The 26,412-nt window shown below is 52.2% G+C and overlaps 1 protein-coding gene across 2 annotated transcripts in view; it reads left to right on the forward strand.

The window, feature by feature from the left end:
* Positions 1–15,944: 15,944 nt before the first annotated feature.
* UXS1 (UDP-glucuronate decarboxylase 1) overlaps positions 15,945–26,412 on the forward strand; it is a 32,263-nt gene continuing 21,795 nt past the window's right edge. The window contains exons 1-3 of one of the 2 annotated variants that reach the window (XM_032474353.1): positions 15,945–16,144; positions 24,324–24,351; positions 25,635–25,683. In XM_032474353.1, the coding sequence (XP_032330244.1) occupies positions 16,051–16,144; positions 24,324–24,351; positions 25,635–25,683 (171 nt within the window). In that variant the 5' untranslated portion in view covers positions 15,945–16,050. The remainder of the gene's footprint in view (positions 16,145–24,323; positions 24,352–25,634; positions 25,684–26,412) is intronic. The other variant, XM_032474352.1, reaches the window with a different exon arrangement.

Raw genomic sequence — 26,412 nt, forward strand, 5'->3', positions numbered from 1 at the left:
AAACAGAACCAGACGAGGCAAGTGTCAGGGTTTGCGGGGCCAAGAGACAGGACGAAAGTCATGAAATACACAGAGGTCAGAGTTATTTACGGTGATAAAAAGTGTATAAAGTATTCAGTTTATGTCTGCCATGGTCTAGGTACATCTGCCAAAAATCACCGGCCGCCTTCCTCTGACAAATAACTGACAAGGGAAAAATAAGAAGGGATAAATCAACCAAATCTCAGCTGTGGGTTTTCTTTGGGTCTTGATTCCAAAACCCCGATTGTAAAATGACAGTTATGAGACAACAGGGGAAATTTGGACTCTGACTGGACAGCATTATGTGTGATTTCAGTGAAGGGGGTGCGTGCAGCCAAACACACGTTTAGACGGAGGAGCGGATGTCACCGTTAATGCTGTTAATGATTTTAGTGCTTTTCTAGATAGGAGGAGATGCAAGAATGTGGGCTCATAAAGTCTTCTCCCAAAACATCTAACTGTATGGGGCCTGTTCTGCCAGGTTTCCCGGAGCGCAGAGCTCTGCACCCTGGAGCTCCACCCTGGACTCCGTCCGGGGACCGGGAGGTCAGCGGCTGCAGCAGCCACTGATCTGATCCCAGTGCCAACGTGGTCCAGGCCTCATCCAGGCAGGTGGCCAGCACCAGCTTTTAGTTGGCACTTGGTATTCATAACTTTGTATGAAGTTTTTCATGGTAAACTTTCTGGGGTTTTCCCCTGAACGGCAGAATCTGTTATTCCTAAGTTTCAGAGACGTTCTCATTTGTCATAACCCAAACAACTTCCCCTGCTCAGTTCATTTCTCTCTCATCTCAGGGGACCCATCACCCTGTCTTGTTTCTCATTCTTTGTTCTCTATCCCTGTCCTCTTTTCCCTAATTGTTTTCCAATCCGTTCTCCTCGGTTCGTCTGTCATGACGCTATGTTCCTTTCTGAGCCATGATCCCGTTTTCTTCCTGTTCTGTGGTCTCGTTTCACTGTGAGCTCTGGGTCACAGAGTTCATTGTTCGGGTCCAGGACAGGTGGGAGCCTCTGTGGATGAACTGCCTCTGGTGAGCAGCTGTGTTTTCTTCTAGACTAGATTTTGGTCCGTCCTTTCACCCACTATTTTCTTACCTTCCTTTCTTTCATGCAGATGCTCATATAAACCACTCATTTGCACCATTTTGAGGCTTAGCTCAGGCTGACCTCCCATCTGCCCTGCAGCAGGCAGGCAAGATCTCCTGCACTTCTTCTCAAGCTCCTTCCCAAAGTCTGTCTGTCCATCTTCGCTCTCGGCTGCCTGAAGTTTGAGAAGGTGCTGGGAGCTGTTTTCAAACTGCTCTTCTGAACCCCGAGGACATACATGCTGGGAAAGTGGAGGGAGCTTTCCTGGGCTCAGCACTGTCCTACTAAACTTCAGTTTTGCTCCTTCTAGAACCCCGTGCCTGTCCTCTGTCAGACCTTGTGCACCCACGGAGGGCGGTTTCTCCCCTCGGCACAGCGCCCCGGAGCACGGTGACCCCAGTGGCCAACGCCCCGCGACGGGACGGGGTGCGCCCCCCCAACCTCCCCAGGCATCTCACATGTGTTGTGGGCTAGGGACCAGCTTGCGCTGGTCATGACACCAGAGCCTTTACCATCCTTCCTTGACTCTTATGACAGTGGGTTTGGTTTTGTTTTGGTTTTATTTTTTCCTTGCGTGATTGTAGCTAGTTATTTTTGGTTGATATGGCTTGTTTACTTCTTCCATCAGCTATCAAAGAAGGGAAAGGCTGTGATTCTACTTTTTCCTGCCACCACATTAGCGTGGACGTCCTCAGTGTAATAATCTACAGAACATCGGAAAGAAAATGGAAACTAGGTGGGTAACGGGTTGTAAATATGTAGCAGGGGGCTGGGGTCTTTAGCAGACGTGGCTTAAGCCCACCTCCCTCTACTGTGTGAAATTGTAAAGAGACTTGTGGGGTCGACCCCAAGGTAGGGGCAGTTCTATATGGTGATAATTTAATATCAATTCTCCTGGGTGGGAAAAACCATCAGACGGCAGGAGACACTCTCGGATACTAACCAAGCCCGTAGTTTATCTGCCTGAGTTAGGGAAGATGGAGTCAGAGCTCAGAGTGGGGACCAGTCTCACTCTGCACCTGGATGGTGTGTCCCAATTTCCATCCACGGTTCCCACCTCTGTTTCCACCTCTGTGGTGGTGATGTCTGAGGCAACCAAGTGTTGTCAAAGGTAATGAGATAATAAGCTCAAAGTTCTTGGGAAGAATGTGCTGGGCATTTACAAAGGGCTTGTCTGTGACTTTTTAACATTTATTTGCCTGTCTTTTCTGTTAGAGCTGCAAAAAGCAGGACCTCGACAAGCCGTCAGGCTGGTAACGTGAGCCCTGGGACAGTCTCTCCGTACGCATCCACGGTAGCTGCGAGGAGCAATTACTCTGAAAAAGATGAGGTCATCCCAGAGCACTCAGCATCCCTCTCTGGTTGGCGGCTGCATTGATGATGATGTGGATAATGGTACAGCTTCCGCCCCGAGACTCTTCCTCCAAGGAGCCCAAAGTGCTTCATAAATGCCCTCTTATTGATTTTCACGCTCTGATGGGGGCGGGGGTTGGAGGCCCCAGAGGGAAGTGGTGCAGCCAAGGCTATTCAGTGAGAGACCCCGCTCGACTTACAGGGCCAAGGCCAGACGGGCTCCTCCCTGGCCGTCCACCTGCCTTCACCACATCCTCCTCCAAACGAGAAGAGGCTTTGCAAGTGAGGGGCTCGGCCTCCTTACACGGGGCAGGGTTTCTATTCGCCGTCGGTTGGTTCTGTCCTCAAACACACTTTTAAGCGGCTGGTCCTTCCCTTGGAGGGCATCCTCGTGAAGGATGTCTCCACCGGGGAAAAGAGTTTCCCACCGTTCAGCCTGCTTTCTTGTGTCTGGAACACAACAGACATTGGCAGACACTGAAATGAATGAGACATTTTAAAAAAAAAGAAAGAAAGAAAAAGAGGACAGGAAATCTTTCAGAACTCCCAGAGGAAATACTTCCTTGACTTTAATCAGCTTAAATATATATATATTTTTTTGACCTTTCAGAACAAGTTAGAAGGAAAAAAAGCCTAATGCTGAGCTTCCTGACCTGATAAGCCACTGGGTTTTCCCGAGGCTTGGCCACAGATCATAGGGCTTTCCAGGTGGGGGCTGCTTGGAGGCGTGAGGTGGGGAGGAAACTGCCGTTTCTGCACATCAGCTGCTGTCCTGTCGTAACCTGGTTCTGACATTCCCCCGGGAGGCTGGGAGCATTGATGGAGAGGACTGAGCAGCCTTCAAGGAGGCAAAGAGCCCTCGGTCACTCTCAGGGACACATGAGGACCAGAAAATTCTTTGTCTTGGCAGCAGGTAGAGGGAGGTGGATCCTGGGCTCCATAGAATATTTAGCAGCGTCCCTGGTGCTGGCTCACAGATGCCAGCAGCCCCCTCCTGTGTCTGCCTATCAAAGCTGTCCCCAGCTGCTGCCGGATGTTCCCTGGGGGAGACACGCTGAACTTTATCAATCACTCTGAAGAGCTGAGGGCTGAGCTTCCCAAGAGTCGGCTGTTGTCAGTGGTACAAGAGCATCACTGTCCCAGGTGGACTGAACCAGAACATCAGGAGACACTCAGGGCACCACTGGACCCACAAGACCTGACCTTCCCCTCCCCCCACCGCCCGCTGCACACCCGTCCAGAAGCAGCTGCTCTGACATCTTTTCCAGGGAAAACTGAAGCCTTTCAAATGAAAAGGCTTGCTTCACTACTGAAGGCTTTAAAGACTGAGAACATGTTCCCCTAGTTACAGCTGCAGGAAAGGAAAATCTGCCCTCTTCCCTTCCCGGTTCTTTGGTTGATCTAATAATTAAATTGACATCATACAGATCAGCAGGAGAAAAACAAATTCAGTTCTGTGCACACAGGAGCTCATAAAAGTATGAGATTAAAGACTTGACCAAAGCGGGCAGCTTTTACACCTTTCAGACAAAGAAACAGTAACTTTTTTCTTTCTCTAGCGATGGTGTTTATGACTGACGGAAACTTTCCTGCAGTTGCGATTGCCACTTATTACGACGTTAATGGCAGCTTTATCAGAGCATGTTTTTCAGTTACACGTATACGTATTTTTTTAATCTCTTTCAGGTTCTTTCCCATGATAGGTTACTGCAAGAAAGTGAATGTAGCTCCCTGTGCTACACAGTAGGACCTTGTTGTTTATCTGTTTTATATACAGGAGTGTGTGTCTGCTAATCCCAAATGCCTACTTTATCCCTCCCCACCGTCAAGAGGCAATACACTTGTGGAGAATTGACAAAACAAAAGGGAGCTGGGGTTGGGATAGTAAACGAGTGCAGAAGGAACAAGCTCTGTTTATAGGAACTTCTCAGCCCTAAACACCCTGTCTCTGGGGAGGAGGATGTCTCTCTACCTCCTGGTGCAGGGAGGGCACCTCCACGTGGAGACGGAGTTGCTTCTGTTTTCAGGAGGGCAAGGTGGATCAGAGCATTCCTCTTGTGCCAGCTATTTCCTAACTAACTTTACTCCAAAATAACCAATATGCCAAGGTGGCATATTCTGAGGTGTCCTCCCTGTTCCCCTTCACAGGTGTTGTTAAGAATTCACTGAAAGGTTACACTTAGCAATCAGTTTTAAGATCAATTGCTTTGCTCTTAAAAACTCATTAGGATTATAGGATGGCTTAATGTTTAACCAAGGTAATTGACACACATTCGTAATCATGCTACCACACCTAATAATTACCTGTTGATGACTAAATTAGAGATTTCCAGCCAAAGAGTAAACAAATTTCCTTGCATTTTAACGTTTTTGACTGTTGGAAGTTTTGTTTTTTTTTTTCTTAAGCAATCAGTCTTTAAGAGCTTTTTTAAAACTGACTTGATTTATTGGTTCACAAGCTGAGCTGACGTCCTTCATCTGACTGCTCCAAGTATTCCTTAATTTATTTACCATTCCCTTTTCTTTGAAATGCTCAGCCTGGACAAAGTGCAGTCCCAGTGAACTGAGTCCAGTAGCTGCCACCAAATCCATCCTTTACAGCAAAAAACAACAAAGGCTGTGTTTTCCAGGGGAAGTCACCCGGCAGGACCCTGCTGGTACAAACATTCTGATGCTGCCCCAGTAAGAACATACAGCCGTGCACAGTGGCTCAAACACAGCCCCACAGGAGACAATGGGACTGCAGGAAACATTTTTTAAACAGGATAAAAGAAAATCTACAAGAGGTCAGGAGTTGAAGCCAAGAGCTTTAAAGGGAAGTCTGCAGTGAGTGGACCGTCAGTCAGACGCCATCCCTACGAGGTGACCAGGAATTAGATCCTTTATTTCTGTTCACAGACTTTTCCACGCAGGTGTTCTTCTCATGTTCTGCTCTCTCAAGTGGCGGCTGTGCTGAGGACAGCACTGGATGTGGAGTGAAAACTGGGCTTTTACATGCCCTCCATCTCTGGGACCCAGGGCAGGCCCCTGTTTTACGCTTTCTGTGACCTACCTGGAGACACGTCATGGGCTGCAGGTGAGACAGACCATGAAACGTGATTCAGTGAACGGACGGTCCAGCAGCCCCTCCCCGGCCGGGCAGCCCCTCCCCGGCTGGCCCCCCCCTCCTCGCTGTGCTGTTTTACATCCCTAGCCAACCTCCTTAACCACTGCTTTGTCCAGGCGCAGCAGGACGAAGCTGAGTTTACTCAAGTGGCTGTTTGCTGAGGTGGCACCTGGGTGACAGGCACTCAGAAGGGACGGGGAGGTCCAGTAGGAAGTTGCCACACCCCGCCCCGGGCCTGAAGGGGTGAGAAGGGAGCAGTGATTGCCAGGAGGGTGCTGGTCTGCAGGAGCTGCGGCCACGAACCGAGCCCTGGAGAGGCCCTGGGCCTGTGCAGCCCACGGAGGTCAGGGGCCCGGGATGAGGGTGCAGAGGATGGGGGCATGGGATGGCTGTGTCAGCAGCTGAGTGTATCCAGCAGGACGACTCTGCGGGTGGACAAGGTTCTCAAACACCACCAGGACAGGGGCGCTTTTCAAACCCTTCCCCTGCCTCCCAAACAAACTCGCTACCACCTCCCCACCCACCACTTCACCTGCGACCGTCAGCCCTGCCGCACTGGTCCCAGGGTGACCGCCGACTCCAGGACGGCAGGACTGAGCCTGGTACCCGGTGAGAAACCCTCCCGTGGGCACACAGGGAGCCCCTCTGTTCACACTCTCCCACTGCCTGGCCCTTCTGATTTTACATCCGAAGATGACACCTTAAACAAACTCCCTTGTGAAAATCTTCCCCATCGGCCCCTCGGAAAGCATCACCAAGCTCAGACCCTCCGTTCCAAACTAGCTCCAGCCTCTAACACAGCGAAGGTCGGATCTTCTGGAAAGCAGTTCGAGCTGGGACTCAGTGGAAAAGGATGTCATCAAGAAAGAGCCTTTTTGAAAAAGAAATGGGAAGTAAGGCAGGACAGCCTGGAAGACCCTGCAGAACAGGTTCTTCTGACCCCACCTGAGGAGAAAGAGGGGAAGACTGGGTGGGGCATCTGAGACCCCCACGTGGGACATTTCAGGAAACGGTTGGGGCGACCTTGAGACCTTGAGCGGCCATCAGCCAGCAAAGGAGCCCGTCTCTCTGCTCCAGCAAACCTGCTGCTGGTCATCCTGCTGCCCTGGTCACGGCTGCAGACAGCCCAAGCAGGAGTTTTATAGTTTCGGGTCTTCTGTTTAAGAGCTTAATCCATCTGAAGTTGACTCTTGTGTATGGGTTAAGGTTAGGGTCCAGTTTCCCCCTTTTGCATGTGGATACCCAGTTTTTCCAGCACCATTCATTGGAGAGACTACCCTTGGTTTTCTGTTTTATTTTGCACTGTCTTGCTTGCTGTTCTCTGAGCTCTTTGGTTAATGCGGTTTGGTGTCTGCCATTAACTTTGGAAAATTCTCAGCAATCGCTTCTTCAAATATTTCTTCCCCACCCCCCACACCCACCCCGTCTCGGTTCTCTCCTTTCGGGACTCCAGTAACATGCACCTCCAACCTGCTGGCACTGTCCCACAGCCACTGGGGTCTGTCTTGCTCTTCTACTCTGCTTTCTGCATTTCAGTCTTCATAACGTCCACCCATCTGTCTTCCACCTCTGCTCCTTCAAAGGCATTCGATAAGTAGGTCGAGTTGACCACAGAAGGGCTGGTGTCACGGCCCCTCCCTAGGGGAGGGGACTGGCCTGCAGCTGCCGGGCACACTGGGTGCTGAGTGCCTGTCAACCCACTGCCTGTGTGGTCTCCACCTGAGCCGCACCCCACGGGACTTGGGGTAGGGGGTCCGCGTGGGGGTGATGGTCTCCTGCTGTTCACTGCTCTGCCCCAGGCGGTCTGTGTCTGCTGTCCTCGCTGGTGCCAGACATCTTTCCGGAGGAGGGGCTCTTTGTCTTGAGGATGCACTCTTTTGTTTACTTCTGTATTGTCTGTCTTCTGCCAGAATGTAAGCTTAAAAACACTGTTTGTAAAAAGCTATTTATACCATGTGGAAAGCATCCTACCAGCTGAGACAAAAGAAGTGACAGATTGAACGTCTGCCTCCAAGTGTGATCCTGTGAGAAACAAAGGAGGAAATCTCAAGCCAGGAAGACCCAGAGGAAGCCATGCCATTCTTTTGTACCAGTTTTTTATAATTGTGCGATAGTTGTGTGTTTACTAATGGAATAATGCACAGCGAACTGGATGGCCAGACGTCACCATGATCATGAATTATTTACTTGAGCTGTGAATGCAGGGATGACTTGAGAGTTTCAGGGACCGTGGGGCTGTCTGTCCTTCCACAAAGCAACCCCGGCTGTGAGGCATGGCCAGTCCTGAGTCTGGCCGTCAGCTTGGCTGTCCCTTCTCTGCTGTCCAGCTGTCACCACTCACCACTGTTTCTGTTTCCTCTTAGTCCAGATAGCCTTGAAGTTTCCAGCTCTAAAATCTACACGTCTATTAAATGTTTCATTCAAAGTGAGTGTCAGAGGTCCACAGTGGTCTCGGGCTAGAGTTCCACTTCAGGCATTTCTGGGGTCCTCTAGGGAGCAGAACACGGGCCCACTTCCTGACCATCCAAAAAATACAGCCTTATTTGATTTGATTTTCAAAACCAAGGAAAATGGTAGCAAAAATGACAGCTCTGTTGGCTAAAACGATGGCAATGCCTTCAGTAGGATTGTTTAAAACCGAATATGCCTACTGTGGGTTCCTCCTGTGCGGACGGCCCGGATCCCCACCCCGGGAAGACAGACACGGGTCCAGGACCTGCAGGGAGAGGAACGGGACCTGCCTGGGGTCGGGGGAGCAGCTCCGATGTCGGAGCAGGAGCAGAACTGGGAGCCAGGAGGGCCTGTGGGAGCTGACGCTGGCCGCACAGCCTCTCCACACCCGAATTTCTCTATTTGTACATCAGAGGCCACAGGTCTTGCCTGCTCTGCATGGCTCTGCGCCCCGCTCTAGAGGGCCTCCACCTTCTTCCCCTTCTCCCTCTTCCATAGTGGGGCCTGGAATGTAGTTTTGTTTTTTTTTTTTTAATCTCCTGAAGAAACCTCTTACGAGCGGTCCTCGCTAGGCTGACTCAGGACAACCCCCTCCAGTCCTCAAATGCCTAGTTTCCGGGAAATGAATTTCCCCTCGTTGAGGCCTTGTGCTTTTCCCAGCTGGGCCAGGAGCCGTCAGCAAGGAGGGCAGACCAAGCCGGACGTGACCGGAGGGCAAGTCTGATGCCGGTTCCAGCAGGATCACGGGAAGGTGGGGACATTCACCTGCCACTTGAAACTATCCAGCGACGGATGCAGGATTTCTGATTGCTCATCAAAGTGCTAAGTGTTGCTTCACAACGATTAGACTTTCCTTAAAGAAAACAGTGTCCTTTCTACCTGACCCTGAGGAAAGTACTGGAAGTACTGCACTGCGCACGGTCATTCTCCCAACAGCTTTATTTTTCTTTTCTTTTTTTGGGGAGGGAAGTAATTAGGTTTAATTATTTATTTAATGGAGGTACTGGGGATTGAAACCAGGACCTTGTGCACGCTAAGCACACGTTGTACACTGAGCTATAGCCCCCACCCCCAGAACTTTTTTTAATTTAAAAAGCAAAATTACTTCTGGATGAGCCAAAGTTAGGTTCTGAAGCACATTTTCAGGAGCCCACTCTGAACGTATTTGGCTCAAGGAAAGAAAGGAGGAGGGCGTGTTGCAATCCCACTGAACCAAGCACATTTCACAAGGCTGTCCTCCCCCGTCAGGGGTGATATATTAACACTGATTTGCAATTAAACACTAATTAAGTGGCTGGGTAACGGACCATCTTTCCAAACAGCTACCAAGACCTCCTTTCCATTTCAAACAGGCTTTGCCTCCCCTCCTGGGAAAGGAAGAATCAAAGACAGAATATGAACACTTTTTTTTTTTTTGCAAGGCTTTTACATTTTCACTCTTAAAACCATCTGGTGTCACTTCGTAACCATGTACTTAGAGTGCTCACACATTAATCGGACTTCTAATGAACAGATTCATAGTAGTTGGAGGTGACTATTTACAAAGCAAGGAGTCCACCTCTGAGCCCGATGATAATAACCGTTTTAAAAAGTGAACTTGGGGAATCGTGATGGTGTACGTCTGACGGCTGCCTTTCTTTTCTTCGCTGATGGGACGCTGATTACTCAACCCACCCCAGAGAAATCATCATCTTTAATGGCTAATGCAAACTTCACAAAATCCCAAATTGAAACCGTGATTTGCCAGTATGTCACCCTTCCCCAGAGTCAGCTGGTCGATGAGTAGTCGCTGGGCACTCGCACTCCAGCTAGCACTCGCCGTAACAACCGGAATTTACAGCCTGCTCATCGGAAGCCTGGCCCCGGCAGAGCGACTGTTACCAGTCAGATGCACAAATCACGGTTTATGCTTCCGCAGAGGAAGAGCCTTAAGGCGTAACTGAAGGCAGCTTCTTTCCCTCCCCTCAGCTCCGCACCAATAATCGCTCAGCACACAGGCCCTTGTATTTTCTCCTCAAAGATCCTTCAAGTTCTACAGAAGCTTGGAATTAAGCACTACAAATATTACTAGTCCCAGAAGGGGCGATCTCCTCCTAAACCTGGCTTCAGCCTATCACCAGTGAAACCGTCTGTCACGTGAGATCTGCGGGGCCCTCCAGGTGCTCAGCCCCTCCGCTGGTCGCCCTCTGCCCACACTCTCCAGTGACCCCGCTTGGCCAGCGGAGCAAACCTCAAACACCCGCAGGGAAAGAGGCAAGCGCCTCACAACTCACGCCCACTCCCCTTGGCACCCGCTCACGGGGCTCGCCCTCTCTGGCCCCTGGGGCCTGTCATCAGCCTCCCCACTCATCCCCTGTGGTTGCGACTGTCCCCCAGATCCTTGTCTGGCTTGTGGGGGTCCCAGCTCTGCTCTGCTCTGAGGCTCTGAGCCCTGCATAATCCCTGGGGTATTGGTGCACCCCATTGTCTTGCTTCAGCTGCTGCAATAAAATATGATATCGTTAACTCACCACTGATAAATAGTTGTCCTTGGTTAGCTAACAAATGAGCCCTTCGGTAACTTAGTTTGCAGCCTTACTTCCTTTTTGTGCAGAAATTCTGCTTGATGAGATGTTCTAGTTTGCATGTTCTGATTTTTCTGACCTTTGCTTTTCTGTGAACTGGGGATACTGCTGTAAGCGCTCAGTCTGGAAACGTAAGACTGCGTAGTATTCCTGTAGCACAGATGTGTGTCACTGTGTGGTAAGCATGGTGATTTGTCATCCAACCTGATAAAATAATCTACATTCTACTGTGCCTTCATAGTGGACATTCAAAGTCCACTTTTCTTTCCTTATTTTGGCATAATGGTAATAAGAAACAGTGTCGTGATCTGTAGATACCAGTGGCAACTGAAACGTGGTGGAGTTACGGCTGCGTCACCACGACTCCCAGGGTGCTGGGTGACAGTGGGGTGATGAGTGTCACAGGCAGTCTCTGCAGCCCCGCGAGTGAGTGTGTTTATGTAGCAGTAAAACTGGATGGCATGAAGTGGGCATTTCATACCATGTTCATGTCACAAAATACAATTCTCCTTTTGATTTTCTTTTAACCATTTAACATGCACAATGATTCTCCACTTGTTGGCCACACAAGAGCAGGTCAGCAGGCTGTGTAGCGGGGTGAACCTGTCTGGTAATCCCGGACCTCCCAGGACCGCGCTGCCCACCTTCAGAGAGAATCACAACCAGGGTAAGAGAGCATTAGGGCAGGTGTGTGCACATGTGTGTGCGGTCGAGACAGCCACGGAGGCTGTGGTTCTAAGCCCCAGGGCCCTGGTTTCTTTGGTCCTCCCTTTGATTTTGTGAGTCACTCCAGCATCCTTCTTTTGGGAGCAGACTACATTGATTTTCATCATTTGCAACCGTAATGGTCCTAACAGTAAACTGAGTTCATCAGTTGCCAGCAACCTCAGACTGGTGTGTCTTGGTGACACCGCACCAGAGCGCTTCCAGCACCAATATGATGGAGAGTTGATGGAAGATGAGAGTGCCAGCATCACATTTCTCTTGGCGACTGACTTTCTCGGGGCACCGACTACGATAGCACAACCTGTACTTCTGTGACGGTCCTTACAAAGTGAGGTAACACATTTCAAAATTGAAATTCCCTTTTTCTTCACTAGTGAGGATGGTCAGCATGCCTTCGAATAACATTTTCTGTATGATATTTTGCAAAATGAAAAAAAAAAAAGAAAATTATCAGAAAAGTTCAAAGGGTTAACAAACCCAGAGGTGAAGGGGTGTATTGAAATCAACCAGTAACACTAATTGCTAGTTACCAATGTGCTCCCTCCAGCGTTAAACTCAGCGTTTTGAAAAAGCACAGTTTGCTAGTGCTGACTTATTGTCGTGAGAGTCAGCTATTCTGAGCCAAAACAGGCCCTGTCCTGTTTTATGTACATTATTTCTAATCCCCACGGCAACCCTGAAAAGTGTGCATTTTTCAACCCATTTCACAGATGGGGGCTCAAGGAGGTAAGGGAACGTGGCCAGAGCTGGGCTCGGAGTCAATGGACACACAGTCCTGAGTATCAGGCCTGTCCCTCTGCAGTGGTGGCCGGCCTCGGGCAGGGGAGGCGGAGGTCTCTGTCATATGAAACATGGTTAGCAGGACTCCTTGGAGAAACAGGGGCTGTAGGACTGTGGCAGGAAATACACAAGATGGGCCCGGAGTATCTTACAGCACCAGAAAGTAAGGAAATGCTTAAAAAAAAAAACAAAAAAAACCCACAACTACAAGATGAGGCTGTATCATTGGGGCACAGGAGCTGCCAATGACTCAAGCTGAAACAATTCGAGCAAGACAATACCTAAGTATGAGTATTGCATTATAACTGACAGTATAAAATAAAAGTCTCCGCGAGTCCATATGCTATAAATAAATGCGTGAATCACTGAATAAATGGGAGAGGAGACGAACCTCCCTTCATGAAGAATTCCAAGTGATCTCTGTAGATCCTACAGCGTGGAGGAGGCGAGCAGAACTACCCACTCCTTATGCGTGGCTGTGGTCGGTGACTTCCTTCCGAAGGGTACAGAATGGAAAGGGGGAAAGAGGAACACCTGATGGACATGACCTCAGCCAGGGGGTCAAGGTCGACAGCAGCTGAAACAGGTCAGGAGTGTGACACCTTGATGTGAAGTGACATAAACCCTAAACGCCAGTGAGATGCTAGCCAGAGCGGAGACCAGTGGGGGCTGGGGAGGAATGCTCCCTACCATCGTCTCAATGTTTCTGCAAATCTACAACTGTTCTAAAAAAAAAAATTTTTTTTTTTGAAAAGACACAGGAATGGGAATTTAGATACACAGTTTGGAGTTGTTTTCATCGCTGGGATGTAAACCCTCCTGTGTCCGAAGCTGCAGGTCGTCAAGTGCGCTCACTCCCCCAGTGCAAGTGGGATACAAAGCAGCTGGGCAGTGAGGCCACCTCCAGGCCATCCTTCCGCTGAGACCCAGGGGAGTCAGACCCCCTAGGACAGGACTCCAGTGCAGGTGTGACGGCCAGGGGTGGCGGGACACAGCAGGGACCCACCATGGCACAGGGAGGACCCGCTTCATCATAGGCAGCTCAGAAGTGGACCTGAGACCCACCCAGAAGATGTGTCAGCCGAGGTCTAGTCAGGAAAACTACCTGAAGGATTTCAAAAAGATGGCATTTAATATAGGAGTCTGGGCCCAGGGCTGGGAGGGTAAGAAGAGCATAAAGCAGAGGGATCCTGGAGGGCAGGAAAGGATAGGCAATGCCCAGCAACCAGAAGCTGGGATGCCCATGGCGGTCAGCTCCAGGTGAGCTCAGAAGAGAAGCTTGATTCTAGGCGGGGTGGATCCCTGAAAAGGTATCTCCCCACTCTGGGCTGCTGAGGCCCAGAATCCCCCACCCTCAATACCAAACTGGCAGTGCTCGCAACTTCCAGCAACTACTAGCTACAGCCACAGTGGGAGAGCCCAAAGCAGACGGTCTCTCTTCTTCCCGCTCATCTTCCACCAAGGCTGACCCTGCAGGTCCTGCCAGGAGCTGGGCGATCTGGAAGATGCAGTGTGGACCTCCATCCCCACCGCCCCCAGCCCAGCAGATAGAACACAGCAGAGAGGAGCAGACAAAGGCTGAGACCACTGACAAACAGGCAGCAGAGAGATTAACCCTTAAAAAGAACAAAATAATGCCATTTGCAGCAACATGGATGGACCTGGAGATCATCATTTTAGGTGAAATAAGTCAGACAGAGAACGAAAAATACCAGATATCACTCATACGTGGAATCTTAAAAAAAAAAAAAGACACAAATGAACTTTTTTACAAAACAGAAACAGACTCACAGACATAGAAAACAAACTTTCTGTTGCTGGGGGTGGGAAAACAGGGGTAAGAGATAAATTGGAAGTTCAAGATTTACAGATACAAACTACTGTATATAAAACAGATAACAGGTTTCTACTGTCTAGCACAGGGAACTATATTCAATATCTTGTAGTAACCTATAATGGAAAAGGATATGAAAAGGAATATATGTATGTAGATGGGTGACTGAAACACGATGCTGTGCACCAGAAATTGACACAACATTGTAAACTGACTATACTTCAATTTTTAAAAAATGGTTAAAAAATGACCCTTAAAAAAGAAAAAAAGATATTAACTCTTGAAGACAGCATGGCTGACTCATGGTTTCTACTAATGTTGGAGGATGTCCACGAGGCCTCCTTTCCCACCTACCTCCGGGTGCACACTTGCTATTGCTTACTCCTGGATTCTGGCTTTGGCTGAGCTGAAATCAGGGTGTCGGGCCCCCGACAGCTTCCAGGTGCTCATGACAGCAGCACCTACTCTGACTGCACCGGCTGATGGTATTTTCCATGCACTTAATCCCAGGGGGCAGGAGAAGGTGGCCACGGTGGATGGTGGCAGAAGACACTCAACAGGAATGCCACGTTGAGGGAGTTTTGACCAGACACCAGACAGAGTGTATTTCACAATTTCTGGCCTGCTAGAACTGATAAATATCTATCAACTAAATCCCACCTACAACCCCATAAGCTTGGAATCTGCTTACAGCTTCAATCTGATTTTGCCTGAGGGCAAGTGTCAACAAAGTCTTTTCTCACTGAGCCTCGCCTTTTATCTACAAATCAAGGAATCGCAGAAGCAGAGGAGCCCAGGGCCCTACCTGCTCCAGACGCTTCTTTGCAAAAATCACAGATTTAACCCCAACTCAAAAGGTAGATGATGTGGAAACTAAGACCCTCAGACAAAAAGCGGTTTGTCCCCGGCTGGTGTGCTCTGGAAGCTCACGCCAGGGGTCTCTCTGCTTCCAAACGTCACCTGGCAGCCTCCCTGGACCCTGCAGAGGGGGTGGGCTGGGGGAGGGCCTCGGCTTCCTGGCAGGGGGCCACCCCAGGTGCGGCAGCGGCATCCACCTCAGGGAAGGGGCACCTCAGGGAAGGGGCACCTCAGGGAAGGGGCTCTGCAAGTTTCCTCTCGTTCAGTGACTCTCCGCAGTTAGTGGGGAGACCTGGAGGAAGGCTGTACTGGAATCACGGGATCACCGCATTGGTGCTGTGCGGTTTGAAAGACGTAACCTATTACTGCTTTGATTTATTGCGAGCTATGGTGTTTATTTTCTTGGAGGTTTACAATAAAGTTGAGGATAGGTATTCGATTGTTCAGTTTAGCAAAAGAGCCTGGCGTTCCCAGAGGTCGTTCCCGCGACCAGGCGCGCTGTTCCTCCCCGGGCTGAAGGTCTGCAGGTGGGTCCGCAGCCCCCCGCGCTCAGGGTCTCTCTCCGGGCATCCCCTGGCCCGGCAGCGCCCAGATCCGCGCTCACCTTCCGTCCCCTCCAGGGGACAGCACTCCGTGGATCCACGATGCCGTCCGCATCCGTGCGTCCTCCGACGCAGCTCCTTGCTGGGAGCAGGCGCGCAGTAGGTGCTCCTGGGAGACTAAGCTCAGGGCCCGCCTTTGCCGTGAGCACACCCTCGGCGCTCAACTACGGCCGAATAAACGTGCACGCCCGGCAGGGGCTGGACGCGGCGCGCGCTCCTTCCCGGGTAGGGCGGCGCGGTCCACGCCTCCCTTCCTGGCCTGTCCTCATCTTACACCACCAGCATTGCTATCTTAGGATAATAATAACTCCTTATTTTAAAAGAAAGACGTCTCAGCCGATTGCAGAAGCGGGGAAAACGCCCGGCGTCTAGAGTCCAGCCTGTTCAGGTCCCGGACAAGCCCCGCCGCACGCTCAGCCCCGCAGGGGCGCACCCCGCTCCCTCCCTCCCTCCGCCCGGGACCGGCTCCCGGCCGGCGCATGCGCATGCGCACCTGCCGCCCGCGCCCCCGGCCGGGCCGCGCCACTGCGCCTGCGGGGCGGGGCGGAGCGGGCGCGGCGCATGCGCGCGGGCCCCGCCGGCAGGAAGCGGGCGCGGGGCGGGGCCTCGGGGCCGCCCCCGCCGCCGCCGCCGCGCACGGAGCCCAGCGGCCGCAGCGCGCGGCCCGGGATGCTGAGCCAGGCGCTGCTGCGCCTCGCGTCCGCCGTCAGCCGCAGGAGGATGAAGCTGCTGCTGGGCGTCGCGCTGCTCGCCTACGTGGCCTGTGAGTGCGCGCGGGGCCATTCATTCCCGCCGGCGGCCTGCTCCCGGCCTGCCCGTTCCTCGCGCGCCGCGGCCGGCCGGACAGCGGGCGCGGACCCTCGGCCCTCGGGCCCCGCCGCCCCCGCCGCGTTCCTGGTGGTGCCGCGCCGCCGGCGGCTCGAGGGGGACAGGAATGCTGTCGCCCGGCGGCGCCCCCGCTCTGGCTGCCTGCCTCCCGGGGAAATTACTCAGCGTTTAACTGCTGGGGAGCCCGGTGTCCCCGGACCCCGCCGTCCCGCGGCCGCGCCCAGGTGTCCGGACGCCCGGGGGTCCCCGCGCCCAGGGATCCAGGAGCCCAGGTGTCCGGACCCCCGAGGGTCCCCGCGCCCAGTTGTCCAGACTCCCTGGGATCCAGGAGCCCAGATGTCCGGACGCCCCGGGGTCCCCGCACCCAGGTATCCGGACTCCTGGGGGTCCAGGAGCCCAGGTGTCCAGGGACGCGGGTCGGCCCAGCGCGGAGGCGCAGCTCGGGGGATCCCAGGCCCGTTAGGCTGGTGCGCTTCTCGTGTCATCACTCACGGCAGCTACGGGGCGACGGGCAGGAGGGGCACTTGGCAGGCATGTGGTGGACCCTGTGTCTTCTTAGAGGCAGAAGCTATTCCTTAAAAAAAAAAAAAATCTATTCGGTGGGAATGTATTTTCCTTGCTACTATTAATACTTCACCAAGTACCAAAATTGGACCAAGTGTGAGCTCCGTTTGACTCCTAGTCACGAGACTGATACACGCTGAAACCAAACACCCGCTCACCGGTTGAGTTCCCAAGATCTGATTGCTGAGGTGAGGGCGCCTCGGGAAAGTGACTTGGGCTGAGCTCTAGGAAGACACCTAGACTGAGAGCCGGCCTGTCGGGTGCAGCCTAGCTGTCCTAGGAGGTGGAGCCCGGGAAGCTCCAGCGGCCCCTGGTTGCTAGGCAAGGCTTCAGGCCGTGATGCGTGTTACGTGGGAGTAGTTTGCAAGGGAGGAAGAGCCAGTCTGAAGTGTGAGCCTGTCTTGAGCCCGGAAGACAGACTTCAGGGAAAAGATCACTTCGAAGCTGTATAACTGTTGTTAGGACTGTGATAACAAGACCTGAATATGCTGTGCGCTTCCCCACGTGTGCGTGAGTCCGTTTCCTTGTCTCATTAATTGTCTCAACAATCCTAGGAACTAGGTACTTTGACTGTTCCCATTCTAGAGGTGAGTAAATTAAGGCCAAGAGAAATCAGGCAGATTTACGGACGGTCACATAGATGATAATAAGCTTTAGAGACCAGGATTTGAATGCAGAAAGGCCTGGAGGCCAGGGTGAGAACTTGGGTCTGGGGCAGGCCCAGTGTTGATTTGGGCGTTTCTAAAAGTAGGGGTCTAGGGAGCAATGGAGAGTTCTCCACCGTTCTGTAGACCAGGAAATCTTACTGAGTCCTCACCGCTGTCTGTCAAGCCCTTACTGCTGTCCTTAGTCCTGTGGTTAGTCCCGGGAGCCCCTGGGAGCAGAACACCTGGGCGGTGGTTTTCAAACTGGCGTGTTTGTCCGAATCACCTGGAGGGTTTTCAGAACACAGGTCGCTACCTCCCACCTCAAGTTTCTGATTCTGTAGGTCTGGGTGTGGCCTGACCGTTTGAGTGTCTAATAGCTTCACCTCAGATGCTGTTGGTGTGGTCTGGAGCCCCACTTTTAGAATGACAAGCTTAGGAGGTGAGGTGGCTGTGACTTAGATAAGCACCCAGACAAAGGTTAAATTGCACACAGGTACAAAGGAAGGAAAGGAGAGCAGGAGGGCTTGTGACAGGCACGCTCTGGGACGCACGTTTCCCCGGGAAGGGAGTCTTGGGTGGAGAAAGGACAGATGTATGGGAGTTAGTCGGGGACATAGGAGGGATGTGTTCTAAAGGAACAGCACGTGCAGCAGTCCTGGGGCTGCAAGAGCAGGAAGTGTTCTAGGAGTGCCGACAAGTTGCAGTGGTTGGGTGTGAAAACGGGGTAGTGATGAGGCTGCCTGGCAGACTGGCAGAGCAGGCAGGCCTGGGAGGGGCCTTGTACCAGCTCAGGAAGTGGGGGAACTGAACTGGGAGGGTCGGAGACTCGGGTGACCATAGCAGTGAGCAGGGTGGTAGATTTTAGGCACTTGGCAGAGAAGGTGGCTCCTGATGGGCGGGGTCCAAGGACACGAAGGTAGAAGCGAGCAGCGATGCCTGTGATGTCAGGTCTCCGCTCTCCTTGTTCATAGTCTTACCTGGCCATTTGTGGAAGCCATCTGAGCTCCCAGAAGACACACAGCCCCCTCCTGGGAGTGCTCTCCCCGGTCCGCTCCATTTCTCACGTCTTTCTCCATCTCGTGTGCCTGTGCGGGCCTGGCCTCCTGCTTGCTGACACACGTCTGACCCAGGGCTCCAGGCACAGGCTGCCTTGCCCTGCACTGGGGCGCTTTTTCGTGCGTGTGTTGTCTTCTCGGTAGCAGGGATTTCAGTCCCTGGAGCACTTAGATCAGAGCTGTAGCTCCTTGGACGCCTTGGAGGTCTGACCGTCTGAAAATCATGCCAGCCTGCCAGGTGGAGACCAGCTTGAGCTACCTGTAGTGTCTGTGACATGCACAGTCGCCTTTGCAGGATGTGTTGGTGTCCCCCGGGCACTGTTTCCCCGACCCAGGGGCCAGCACTTCACTTCTCTGAGCTGGTGATTTCGGTATTTGTCTTTGTGATGCAGAATCACGTGCTTCCTGATTTTTCATTTGTGGAGACTACTAGCGACCTTCTGCTTTAGAAGATGATTATTTGTTCTGCTTCCTTTCCTCCCACCCATGCTCACCGGCCTGCCCCCATGTGGATGTGTAATTTCGAGATCGACATTTACTGTTCTTGCGGTTGACTCAGTGTTACAGGGAGCCACGCTGTGTGTTACCTGGTGTTTTTCTTGGAGCTCATTTCTCCGCTTTCCATGCATGATTCCTTGTTGGATTCAAATCTTTGTCTCCCGTGTCCGTCTCCCCCAAGAGCATCAGCATCCCCGCCTCCCTGAGGAAGGAAGGGTGTGCCCAGAGCCTTCGGACTTCATGCTGCTGACTGTGGCTCCCCAAACCCTTCGGCCTGGAGATCTCCAGTCCCCTGACTTCCTCTCATTTATTTCCCCTGGGTGTCACGGGAGGTGAGTTTTGAGGCATTAGCTGCAAATGTCTTCTCTGTCTTCACAGGTAATTGACAGACGGATGGAGCAGAATTCTAGAGAAGTCTCCCTCAGAACCACTCATGTGTGGCTCCATCCTTCCTAAGCCTTTCTCTGGGCACTTGGTTTCTCCCGGGATCCCAGGCCCCTCTTCTGCCCTTGGTGCCCGAGGTTGGGCTGGTGTGGCCGCAGCCCAGTGCCCGCCCCGCCCGTCCACCCACCCAGGGACGTGCAGCCCCGCCATCGAGGACCCTCACTGCAGCTCTGGGAATACCCTGAGCCATCCTTTGTCTGCTCCCTCCCCTCTGTTTTCTCCGCTTCTGGAGTGTTATCTCTCAGGTGTGGAGTTGCCGTTATCCCGCGGGTGTGGACTTGCCGCGTCTAGCGCTTTTAATTTCCCCTCTCTGTCATTTTAGACTTTCACTCTACTTTTTCAATTTCGTCATCTTCATAAGCTAACTCTTCTAGTGATGTGAAACATTTGTTTTTGCTATCAGTTTTCATTTGAGGGTTCTTTTTCTTTTTTCCCTCTAAATTAAGAAACTAAGACAAGTGGTCTTTGTTGGTTGCAGCGTCTTCTCACAATGTTTCATTTGCTCAGTCTCCTTGCTCTGAAGAGTCTCTTTCCCCCGGTGGCTTCCTTTCTCCTGCGAGGCTGGCCCAGGACCCTGGGCCGGCTGCTCTGTCTGGGTGGAGGACTGGGTGGGGGGACCCTAGCTGCCCCCTGGCCCTCAGCCGCCTTCCTTGTGGGCCGAGTGGTCAGCACCCTCCCAGCTGTGTTGCCAGCTCTCCCAGGCGTCCTGGGGGCCCCGGGCGAGGACACAGTGCCGTGAGGGTCGTCCCAGCTGATGAGGGGCTCCCCAGCCCCAGACCCCCGTTCCACCCTCTGCAGAGATGGGACCGGGCATCTCTGTTTTCCCTGGACACAGGGACTCTCAGAGGCCCAGCGAGGTCTGGTTCTGCAGGCCACGCACTCAGCATCCATCGGCAGTCCTCGCCTAGATCAGTTTTTACTTTGAAATCACAGAACGGTCATCTCCTAATTCTATAACTCCTTTCTGCCTATTAATTGGTGATCTTGGCCTCGCTCTGTCTCCTCTCTCTCTCTGTTCACTTCCTGCAGCTGCTGTCACAAACTGCTACAAACTGGGCGGGTTTAAAACAAGGGACACGTATTTTCTCACAGTTCTCAAGGCCACAGTCAGAAGTCGAGGTCTTGGCTGGCCCGCTCCCTCTGAAGGCATCCTCGGGCTCTGGGATGCTTCACGGCCCTGTGGTGGTCACGTGGCCCTTCCTCTCCTGTTTGTCTCATCTCCCCCTTCCCTTGTAAGGACACTTGTCATGGGATTGAGGGCCCCGCTGTGTGATCTAGGATGACCTTTCAGTCTCAGGATCTTTAATTACATCTGCTACGACCCTTCTTCCAGGTCAGGTCATATCCCCAGGTTCTCGGAATTGGCATGTGGACATATTGGGGGGGTCACCATTAGTTTACGCCCTTTTTATTTAAGTCACTGCGGACTCGTGGGTTCTTTGAGCCTTTGAGCACTTCCTTCATGCCCATCTAGTTTTTCCATTACCCCAAACCTGGACTCAGCCGTCTCTCCAGCGAGTCCTGGCTCCTGTCCATGGAGAATGTGGACTGGAAATCAGGGTCCGAGCACTGGTGGGGGTGTCATTGCCTCCAGCCCTTGCGGTGGACAGAGCCAGGACAGGGACACGTTTTTACCAATCACGAGTTGACGCTAACACCCCCCGTTTAAATCACACCCGGCTTCTTCCCTACCTGCCCCCTTTCCGCCAGGCTCTTTCCTTCTTCCCATAGTGAAAGGCTGGGTTCTGACAGCAGTGAAAACTCCTTTGCTCTGTCCTCCCAGACAAGACAGTGTCAGAATCACTGCATCAGTGCCACTCAGTGATAGAGCAAATGCTTAGCATGCACGAGGTGCTGGGCTCAATCCCCAGTACTTCCACTGGAAAAGAAAAAAAAAGGAAAAAAAATTCCACTACCAACAGCAAACTTAAGAAAGTTCAGAATTTCTTTGTAGTTCTTTTTGTCCTTGGACTGTCACCTCGCTGCAGGGCACAGAAACTGTGTTCCAAAGCTCCGTGAAACACTTTTTTCTCTGCCGGATATGGATACAAGTGAGTTTATTTGTTTTCTGTTTGATGTTCCATTTTAGGGTTTGCTTTTTCCTTTGTCATTGTTGCCAGGGGTAAGCTGTTTGCTGGTTCAGAAGTCAGGCTGAACGCAGAGCTGCGACTCTTCCTAGTCACGTTGTCCTCAGTTGCTGTCTCTGTCTTCGGTCTCCTTCTGCGGGCGTGGACTGGGGTCTGCGTGTGCGCGCGTCCCTGCTCCTCCCTGTGACCCAGAAGGCAGCGGACCACAGCGGCCGGTTTGCTTTTTTCCTTCACTGCGTGGCATTTCCTGGAATGTTCTCAAATCAGTGTCTGGACTCACTTGTGCCTGGCCTCACAGCTGCGTGTCACTGCCGTGTGTGTGTCTCCACACTCTGTGGTGTCTCGTGCCACAGTGAGTGGTCCCACCTGCGATGCCCCAGGACACCGTGTCCTCCCTGACAGAGCATGTGACAACTCACTGGCCAGAAAGGGTCTCTCCTACTTCACTGTGCACATCTCTCAGTGGCAGTGTTAAAGGACCGTTACTGCATCCACTGCTGAGAACAGCTCAGAGTTTGCCCGTTTTTCTGCTGTGTGTTTGGTGGTATTATAATCCCCCTGGTATTATAAATGCTTTCAACACATTGGGGATGTTACTGTCCTTTGTGGAGTAAATTGTAACTGTTTCCTCACGCCTTGGATAATAGGGAGCACATGTCTGTTTGGTCTTGGTCCCATCCTGGGCATGGAACTCCTAAGACCCTTGGGCTATAGACGCGTCTTCTGTTGTTCAGAAGAAGCCCTTTTTGGTCACCCCGAGTTTTTGCCCAGGGGTGATTTAGAGTGGGGTTCGGTGTTGTGGTGGGGGAGGCAGTGGGGATGGTGGGGAAAGATGAGGCTGGAGGGACGAGAAGGGCTCTGCCCAGGAGCACGGCCAGGTCAGGAGGGCCTCCTCCTGGGGCAGGTGCATGGGAGCCAGGGAGGGAGACAAACCCCGCGGGAGGCTGTGCCAGTATCCGCAGACAGAGCTGGAGTGGTTTGGGGGTGCAGAGTCCTGTGGGGATGCAAGGCGGGGCTCAAGGATCTGGTTGGTGAGGAGAGGGGCAGGGGTTATGAAGCTGTGGGGGTAGTGGGGAAGAGCAGCTGGGAGGGAGGGTCCAGGTGCTGGAGGGACAGTGGAGCAGATTTGGGCATTGTCGGTCAGTGCACTGCTGTTATCCGTCTGCAAAGGGGGGTGGCGCCCAGGCAGCACGTGCTCCCCGAGGGAGAGGTGCTAAAGCCAGACCAGTGCTGGGGTGGGCGGGACGTAGGAGGCCGGGTGTCTGCACCTCCCGGGGGAAAGGCAGCCTCACCTGCTCTCAGATGGTCTAAGTGAGCACAGAGGGACGGAGAAGTGTCTCCAAACAGACGCCGTAAACGGGTTCAAGAAAAGGTGAAGAAGGAAAACCCTGGGTGAACTGCTAAGATGGCAAGACTTGAGAAGATTGCCAGAGGGCTCTCGGCACTCAGAAGGCGCCTTCAGGAGTGGGTCATCCTCTGGGCCGGTTCCACAGCACAGGAAGACCAAGGCTTCCTGGTGTGGTTTGACAAAGAGCAGGTCCTGAAGCCAGAGAGTGAGACAGCGTGTTATTCATTTGAGATACACGGTGAGGACGGTTGTCCACGGGGTTTGGCAGCTCCTGGTTTGTGGACGCTGGCATCCGGGTGAGGACCAGCCAGACGGATGCTCACGAGTTGTCTGGGAAGAGACCTCGAATGGGGCGCGCACCTTAGCAGGCATTTAAAAATCTTTCCCCTCCTTTTTCAAAAGCAAAGTAGGCACATAAATACAAGGAACACAGTTACGTCCCCGTGTGAACTCGGTGTTTGGCATCTTCAGACGGCTTTTTTTTTTTTCCTATGTATGTTTTAGTAGCAGAAGTCACACTGCAGATCTGTTTTCCCCTCTGGAACTGTCCTGCCTGCATTACCACGTTACAACGTAGCTTCGCAGTCGTATTTTTTATTGTGTGTGATGAGATTTCAAGATTTACTCTCTTAGCAATTTTCCTCAAGTATACGATGCAGTGTTATTTTTCCCCCACTTTCAAAACTGAAGTATAGTTGATTTACAATGTTGCATACAATGCAGTGTTGTTAACTGGAGTCACCACCCACAGACAACGTCCAGCATCCCCAGTACTTACATTAACCCCATTCCCCCATTTCTTTCCCCCGTTTCTTTCCCCCACCCCCCGCCTCTGGCAGCCACTAATCTGGTCTCTGTATCTGTGGGCTAGGGTGGTTGTTACTGTGAAATTGTATGATTTTGTCTTTCTGTGACTTATTTTACCAGATGTAATGTCCTGAGGGTCCCCCCATGTTACTACAGAGGGCAGGATTTCCATCTTCTGTGGCTGAAATCAGGAGTTCAGGATGTGCAGATACTAACTGCAATATACAAAATAAATAAGCAGAAAGTTCATACTGTATGGCACAGGGAACTATATTCAATATCTTGCAGTAAGCTATAATGAAAAAGAATATGAAAATGACTGTATGTGTGTTCATGTATGACTGAGACATGATGCCGTGCACCAGAAATTGACACGATATTATAAACTGACTAGACTTCAGTTAAAAAAAAAAACAAACAAAAACACGTGCACAGTTGCACTCCAAACCCCAAAAGATTATCCCCAAATTAGGGGATTTATAGGGTCGTTTCGCTTATTTTTAGTAGGACTTTTTATGTTAAAAGTGTGTATTTTGTTGTCTTCCTAAGCTACCGTTTTCTCAGTGAACTGTAAGATGTTGGTTAAATATTAATATTGTACTAGTTGGAGTCCTTGAGTGTCGTGAATGTAAATGTTGACTTTTCCTTTCTCTTTCCCTTACAGCTGTTTGGGGCAACTTGGTTAATATGAGGTAATCATTTTTTAATAACTTTTATAATAGTAACTTGAGTTGTTTTTACTGACACATTTCAGTTGCTGCATACACACCATTGATGTCTCGGGACTAACTGAGGAATGTGTGAAAGTGAAGCTGGGTCTTTTTGCTGTTCACGCATCTGGGCTGGGTCTTCTCTCCCGTGGTTGTTCTCGAGGCGCGCAGCTGGTTTTGATGTTGACCCGAGTCCAGCCCGGGTGTGGAGAGTGGAGGCCCCCTGAGCCGCCCACCTCAGCCCTGCCCTCCCCGGTAGGCGGAGGCGGGTGGACCCCAGCTTTCAGGCTACTGAAATGTGCACTCGGGGAGGCTTTTCCAAGGCCTTTCGAGAAGGGACCGTCCTGGGGAAGCTGTCTGCCCTTGCCCTGGGCCCCAGCCCCCTCCAGGGGAGCAGATCAGTGGGTGTGGAGACCACCCATCTGTCTCAGGGGTGGGGCGGCCTGGGGAGCTTCAGGCCTGAAGGAGCCTCATTTGTGCTGCTGAACAGAGCATCAGGGTCACTAGTAAAATCCTTGTGCTGGGATTCTTTAAAAAAAAAATCAGCCAGAAGTAATAGGCAGTCACTGTGAAAACAGATTTGATGCTGTGCACACAGTTTTGCATTTGAAGAATTCCCTCCACTTTGTGTGTGTGGGAGGAGGAGTAGAAGAGCAGCAGCCAGGGCGGTGCCGGGCAGGTTGTGGGCAGTGCGGCCGCAGGAGGCCCGGGAGGGTGGCCCTGCACCCCCCACCCCCACCCCAGGCTCTCCAGGGCCAGCAAGGTTTGCAGCCGGGCGGGCCGTGTTGACCTGACTCCTTCCACCGGGGCTGCTGTGTGTCTGGACAGAGGCTTCTGTGTGTGGCTGGGAGGGCCACTCAGTCCCATTAAAGGAGCGCTGTCTTTTCACTTGGAAAAACTCCATTTTGCATTAAATCCCAGGGAAGCCCAGCAAAGAAACGTGTCCTCCATAGACACACTTCTTGCCTCTAATTTAAAACCCTACGTTGGGCATCACGTGAAGGTGGGATCCTCTTAGTTTAACAGAAACACCCCAGAAGGTGGTGGTGAGCCTGAGAGATGGGGTGGGGGGCTGGCCCCCTCCCCCAGGAGTCTTGTCCGCTGGCCTCCCCTCCTGGAGGGGCTGGGGGCCTGGGGCGGCCTTTCCAGGAGGAGAGGGAGGGGCTGCAGCCTGTGGTCTGTGTTGTGGTCATTTGTCCAGAAACAAACCTGGAAGCCGCGGAGCCTTTTGGCGAATCTCAGTTTTGTGGTTTTCTGCTCACCAGGTCCATCCAGGAGAACGGGGAACTCAGGATTGAGAGCAAGATTGAAGAGGTCAGCCTCTCTCCCGCATTTTGCTTCTGCCGTGTCTCATGTCTGCCCACTTCCCTTCCCCTGCTCGGGCTGGCAGCTCTATTGTGGCCACTAACCTGCGACGAAGACCCCAGCTCTCCCTAAGTCGTTCCCTTGTTCAGGAGGAGATGTTCTGTTTGTTAGGCTGTGGACACACCTCGGGGCCAGCATTTATCCGTTTATAAAGGTGTGATGTATTGAAACAAATTCTGCCTTAAAGGCAAACTGGATTTAAACTTTTATTTGACCTTTCAGGCGAGCCTTTCCAGGATTTCTTAGAGAAAGGAAGCGAGTACCTGTATCAGGGTTGGAGGCGGGCCCCGCCCCCACTCACCTGAGCAGGTGCCGAGGGGAAGATTGGCCCATCTCGGATGCTAGGACCCAGAACACGAAGGGCCAGCAGGTGCATGGCTGAGGGGGCCGTGCCTGCCTCACAGAAAGCCAGTGCCTTGTCCATTTCACACCTTCTGTTTTAAAATAACTGCTTGTGTTTTGGTCAAATGTAGGGACAGATAAGCTGTTGTAAGGTGGGCAGGGAGAGGGGTGGAGGGTTGCTCACTCTGATTTGAAGCCAAACACCAGTCGTGGGGAAGCCCTTGGGCGTCTCTGGAAAAGAGGTTCCAACACGCAGTTTATCACCTGGACTCCAGAATTGGGTTCCCGCAGTCTGACTTAATGTCACACTGGACGTGCCCTGCAGGGGAACCGACG

The sequence above is a fragment of the Camelus ferus genome, chromosome 36 (genome assembly GCF_009834535.1).
Source record: "Camelus ferus isolate YT-003-E chromosome 36, BCGSAC_Cfer_1.0, whole genome shotgun sequence".
In the NCBI taxonomy this organism is placed as follows: domain Eukaryota; kingdom Metazoa; phylum Chordata; class Mammalia; order Artiodactyla; family Camelidae; genus Camelus; species Camelus ferus.